This window comes from Bombyx mori, chromosome 28 (assembly GCF_030269925.1).
Source record: "Bombyx mori chromosome 28, ASM3026992v2".
NCBI classification, from domain to species: Eukaryota; Metazoa; Arthropoda; class Insecta; order Lepidoptera; family Bombycidae; genus Bombyx; species Bombyx mori.
The window spans coordinates 1,883,634-1,890,176 of record NC_085134.1 but is presented as its reverse complement, the minus strand read 5'-3'; the positions used below and the strand labels follow the sequence as shown (position 1 = coordinate 1,890,176).

Genomic DNA, 6,543 nt, shown 5'->3' with positions numbered 1-6,543 from the left:
GTCGTAAGTTGGGAAGTAAGCAAGAAGGCACCTTTTATTAATTTTTTTTGTTGAAAAAAAAAAACTTTATTTACTACATTTATATTAGGTAAATTAATTTATTTTACTAGGCTTCGTGAAACCTTCGAGGGCTTTTTTTATTGCTTTTATTTATTTATTGCTACGATGGATGGACAAGCTGCACGGTCCACCTGGTGCTAAGTGGTCACTGGAGCCCAAAGACAACAACAACGTAAATGCCACCACCCAACTTGAGAAATGAATTCTAAGTCTCGGTTTTACAGTATAACGGCTACCTCACTCTCCGAAGCCGAAACTCATTACTGCTTCACGGCAGAAATAAGTAGCGTTGTGGTACCTACCCGTGCGGACAAACAAGATGTCCTACCACCAGTGATTACTAAAATTATAATTTTGCGGGTTTGATTTTTATCACACGATGTTATTGCTTCACCGTGGAAGTCAAACAGCGTCAAGAGCAGTGCTTCGCAGAATCTACCACCGGATCGGAAACGTGATCCACTGAGAAGATCTGGCGAGAAACTCAGGGGGCTGTGTCTGTGGGTTAACTTACTCGTCGAGCCCTTCGTCGCAAGCGACGGGTTCGGCGAGAACGATAACCGGAGCTTGGGGTACCTAAAAGCACCGTTAGTGGATCGGGAGGATACGAAATGACGTGTTTTAGGCGACTCGACTCTTTACCATTTGGTCTGCAGGCTTTATCGAAGTGGTGCATTGATGCCGACTGTAGATACTTACTGATGGACTCTAGGTCCAGGTCGTCGTGCAGGTCGATGTTCCTGACGAACCACGGGGCTCCGACGGCTATCCTGCAAAAATGGGTTTAAATTTTTTACTGGTGGTAGGACCTGTTGTGAGTCCGCGCGGGTAGGAAGCACCATCCTGCCTAATTCTGCCGTGAAGCAGTAATGCGTTTCGGTTTGAAGGGTGGGGTAGCCGTTGTAACTATACTGAGATCATAGAACTTATATCTCAAGGTGGGTGGCGCATTTACCTTGTAGATGTCTATGGGCTCAAATAACCACTTAACACCACGTGGGCTGTGAGCTCGTCCATCCATCAAAGCAAGAAAAAAATAGTTTGGAGGGGTTTCAAGTTAGTGCGGGCCGCGTGAGCGAACACTACACTTGCATAGGTCATGACGGGGCGTATGCAAGTTTTGTAGAGTGTCACCTTATTTCTAAGAGACAATTTATTTACTTCGCATGCAAATCATCGGATAGAGGCGTCCTAGTATGAAGGCGGCACGGTCGCGTACCGTCTCTAAAAGAGGGCGGAATGTCATCCCTATGTCGAGGATGACGCCAAGTATTTGACCTTCGGGGCCCACGGTATTGGTTGGTCGTACATGATGATGGGGCGAATGGCGGAGGTGTTAACGCGCCTAGTCTGGAGTGGGATGCTCGAAGTGGTTGAATTTCAGAAAACACGTCAACAGTATATAAAACACATGCATATTTCATTTAGATAAATGTAAATATTTTACTACCAAGTAAATGTGAGGAAAGCCGTGTATCAAAGATAGTACAATAAATATATTGATTTTTTAATTTTGCGATGTTTAGATAATTTAAATTTTATTTATAAACATATTAAGAAATTCACTTCCACCTTCGGAGTCAGGATGGCCGAGCGGTCTAAGGCGCTGCGTTCAGGTCGCAGTCCACTTCTGTGGGCGTGGGTTCGAATCCCACTTCTGACAGTCTTTTTTTTGTTTTTATTTTGCAAACTTTAATAAAACGGCAGTGACACAAATGAAAAATATTAAGTTATGAAATCAATTTCTATTTAATTTTAGAATTTTGAATTATTTTACTCTAAAAATGGAAATTAAAATGTTGTTTTTTTGTTTTTACCGAGTAATCTTTTGAAATTACATAATATAACAAAAAGTACAGTTAGAAGTTTATTAAGTTTAGAAGTTTTTTAAGAAAAAACACCTATAAAACTGTTTAGAAACCCGAAATTTTTGGGTAGGACCTTCTTTATAATGGTATATACCAAAATTTCACCTTTGTCATTTTTATTCAAGTGCAAAAACTATTACGTTAGTCCTTGTCGTAACTAAAACGATTACAACAATCCTATCTTTAACACTTTTTACATGTGATCCTTTGTATTCTATTCAATAATAAGAGGAAAATATTTTGAAAATAAAACTTAGGTAGGTATATTACACATTTATTTAACACTTAATAATTACGACGATCCGAAATAGTCCGAATTAATTCCTATGCGCGCCGGAACTTATCCTCCAAATTATCTCATACCATGGAGTTATTATGTAGGTACCTACATCTCATACCTAATTGACTGCTGTGGCTGCGTTTATTATTGCTATTCTATACTCTATAGTACCATTGTACATGGACCCGAAAATACCCGACAAGCACTTCTATAGAAAACCGTTTTCCTTGGAAGCGAATGATTACCAGTGGCCGGATGGGAGGCCTTTAAAGTTTCACTAGGACAAGTGGGCGAGCACGGGCTCAGCCAGGAAAAACCGTTTTTGACGCTCGCGTTAGACGGAAGTAGAGAAGTAATTCGGCGCGTTTATTTAAAATCTGCCCGGGATTATCCTTATCAGAAGGGAATCAAAGTGCTTTATTACGGCGTGACAAGACAAGAGCCTTGAACCTCAGTAAGAAAGCAGTATCAAAAACTGTAAATACTTTAGTGGTTACGTTGTGGTACTATGATAATGAATTGTAACAATGGTCAGTTGGTTTGTTTGTTTAGAGTGTTATCCGAAACTTTATAGTATACGAAAGCTTTTTGTATTAATAAGGATCATAAAACGACCTCGTAACTTATGAATAGATTAGAAATAGTATAAAATCGTTTTTATTTATTTCCTCTACATTTCTTTTTTACGTTACGCAATAAATTATTGTTAGTTTAGGCATATATTATTTAGGTTAGGCATATATTTTCGAAATTTGGTTAAAGTTTTTATGTTGGTAAGCATTGTAGGTATATATTATGTCAATGTAAATAATTTTATTTACATTGACATAATAATGTATAAACTGTAATATCTTTAAAATAGTAATCTGAAACTTTTTGGCGGGAACGCGATGAGTGAAATTGTGTGATTTATTTTATTTTGTCTATTTAGTGTTTCTTCAGGTTTAAATGTGTAATAACGGTGGTTTATTAACTGTTTAATATTTGTGAAAGTGCACAAATGCGGAAAAATGAAACAAAGCCGCTGGACGTAACTTCTCGGGATCCTCCAAAAAGTCCACTGAAAAATCTCAGTAAATGACCATCATTTTACTGAGATTATATTTTATCCTATATCATCTCATTACATTTAATTTCATCCCAGTTGACTAATGTCTCAAGTTAATCATCTTCATTTCATTTCATTTATCTCCACATATCATTTTTCATAAAAATATGAATATAAATTAAAATAAGACATGACTTAAAGGTCTTAGTTACCAGGTCATAAAATCCCTTAAAAAGTTAGTAATCTACGGCCGACAACTAGATAAGAATGATAAGACTCGGCAGTGATAATATTATCCTATAATTACTATCAAGAAAAACAAAAGTTTTTGTATATTTCTATGAATTATACTATTTTCTGAATTATACTAGTTTAAATTACAATGACGATCATCAAAGTTATTGATGAAGAAGAAATCATCAGAAAACTATCGACATACATTCAAAAGATTTCAAACGACGCGATCTTGAATAGAAATAAATTCGTAGTTGGACTTTCTGGTACGTACCTACTGATTATTTTTTCGCTAAAAACATTAAAAACAAAAACAATAATTCAACTGTACAGTACCATATGTTTTATTTAGAACTTTAGAACTGTACAAGAACTTTTGAATTTATTGGAAGTCTCTTTTACAACATAAAAAATAACTATATGTAATTATTAAATAAGACGAAAAGGCAAAGGATAACACGTCTATATCTTAAAATTTCAAACGTTCCAATATAATCGCAATTATTTGCCTAATTATTTTTTTTTAATTCAGGCGGCTCTGTCGTCAAATATTTATGTGAAGGTTTACCACAAGTTGAAACAGACTGGTCTAAATGGACTCTAGCCTTCTGTGATGAAAGAGTAGTACCTGAAGACAGCAGCGATTCTACATTCGGAATATACAAGAAAGATTTAATCCCTAAGACTGAATTAAAGGAGAGCCAGTTTATAACAATCAAACAAGGAGCTACAGGTTGATATAATTTCAAGTTCTTCGTAGCAGAGTCGAATCTTTAAATCGCAGAGTGCAGGCAGTTACGAAATAATATGCTAAAACACTTATAAAATAGAATTAGTTACGTAGATGTTTTATTGAAATCACAGCTTTGTTATTTTATTTTACTTCACGAACCGAGACACTTTTTTTAAGACACTTATTGTCACTACTGTCTATGTATATGTTTTCCTTTTTTTTGATAAGGAGTTTCTATATCTATCTACTCCAATATAGGTAACATTGTGATTTAAATAATTATTTTTATATGATTCACTGCTACTTTGAAATAATCACATTACTTAGTAAAATTATACAAAGCTTTATTAATTGAATTCCTTTAACAAATAAAAAATACTTGCAGCTCAAGAAACAGCAAAGGATTACATTGAAAAGTTAAGAAAAGTCTTTGGTGGAGATGATTTCAAATTTGACTTACTTCTACTTGGCATGGGACCAGATGGACACACATGCTCCCTGTTCCCAGGTCACAAATTGCTTGAAGAAACAGAAGATAAGGTAGCAGCTATAACAGATTCCCCAAAACCTCCACCGGAGAGAATCACATTAACTTATCCAGTTATAAATGGAGCAAGGAACTGTATTTTTGCTATTTCTGGGGCAGGGAAGTCAGAAATGGCTAAAGTGAGTAGTTTTTAAAACTTTCATGAATTTCTTAAAGCTTCTACTAGTGGTAGAACCTTTTATGAGTCCGCACAGGTAGGTACCACCACCCTGCCTATTTCTGCTGTGAAGCAGTAATGCGCTTCGGTTTGAAGGGTGGGGCAGCCGTTATGACTACTTGAGACCTTAGAACGTATATCTCAAGGTGGGTGGCGCATTTACATTGTAGATGTCTATAGGCTCCAGTAACCGCTTAACACCAGGCTGGCTGTGAGCTCGTCCACCATTCTAAGCAATAAAAAAGTCCATAAGCAGATAAGCTATTGATGTACTTTCGTAGCTCGCACAATCATTTGCACGGTCTGCCATAATTTTACTTAGCATTTAAAAAAATCAAAACTAAGATTTTTGAATAACTTTTAATTATTACAGCGTATTCTAAAAGACAAAGAAGATTTACCAGCTGGTCGAGTGAAGCCGACAGACGGCTCTCTATATTGGATCCTGGACGAAGAAGCAGCTGTACATTTGTAAAATATGACTAGGTCATGACTGCAAGGAAAAAACTTGTGCTATTCTGTTGGTATCACTCATCATGTAAAAACAGGGCAGATCATGCAAATTCATTAAAAAAAATCAACTTCTTGAGGTTTTAAATATTATCTGGAAAAAAAACAAGAAACATAATTACTTCAGTTGCTGTAATCTCCGATGATGAACACATCCTACCAGATGGGCCCACAGGGTGTGGTATGTATGCCGGTCTGTCTACAAAGATAACAAAAACGAATACGAGATTGTAGTTAAAAACATGACTGTCTCATAGCAAAATCACACAGGATAGTCTTGGATACTTTTTTTGTCCTAAAAACTGCTTTAGAAAATAAATGAAAAAATATAAAAATAATGATATAATATTGTGCAGCTTTTTGTCAATGTTGTGTATTGATCAGTTCATTTAAATAAGGAAGGTTCAATTATCACCTACATTTCAAAAATAAAAATACAACGACAAAATGTATTTAGGATAAAAGGAATATGTATAAATATATTAATATTAATGGTGCTTTTTACATGTTGCTATGATGTCATATTAAATTATGTGCCGGTCAAGTGCCTTGTTATCTGATGACCTTATGAACTGTAATATATCTTTTTGGTAAAAACAATTTTGACTTAATATAGAATATTAACTTTATAAAAATAATTATGTATTTACATGAATATGTATAATATTGCATTTATAGTATTACCTAATAAAAAATTATAAAGGAGTTCAATAAATTACAATTCTTTTAGTTAGCGTAAAATGCAATCTTGTTCTTGGCACAAGTAATGTTAAAGAAATATAGTTAAAAGTTAGGCAATGTTTGCGGTTAAGGTAAAAAATATACAGTTACTCTCCACTGAGAGATGAAAGTCGTATAAAATAAATGAATGGGTCTGATTCATATTGAAGTTTGATTTTCAGTTTTCAAAATTTAATAAATAAATATAATCGTAGATATAGTTTAGGCTTTGTTTACTTTTGAATGAATAATTATTAAAATTCAGTTTTGTATTTCCTTTTGATATATCAGTGTGCTTAGTGAGAGTTATTTAACGTTCTCGATAGCGTAAAAGTTAATTCAAATTTGTATGCGGTTGGAACGTTCGCCGCTAGGGGCGCTGTTCC

At 35.0% G+C, this 6,543-nt stretch overlaps 1 protein-coding gene and 1 non-coding gene across 2 annotated transcripts; both read left to right on the top strand.

Annotated features, from left to right (window-relative positions):
- Window positions 1-1,639: 1,639 nt before the first annotated feature.
- On the top strand, window positions 1,640-1,723 carry TRNAL-CAG (transfer RNA leucine (anticodon CAG)). The gene has a single exon. It is a non-coding gene; the product is annotated as a tRNA-Leu (tRNA).
- A 1,800-nt stretch (window positions 1,724-3,523) lies between these two features.
- On the top strand, window positions 3,524-5,872 carry 6pgl (6-phosphogluconolactonase). The gene is given in 4 exon segments (NM_001098369.1): window positions 3,524-3,756; window positions 4,023-4,223; window positions 4,609-4,889; window positions 5,301-5,872. Coding segments are annotated over 4 exon segments (702 nt in total). The 5' UTR covers window positions 3,524-3,638; the 3' UTR covers window positions 5,403-5,872.
- Window positions 5,873-6,543: the final 671 nt, after the last annotated feature.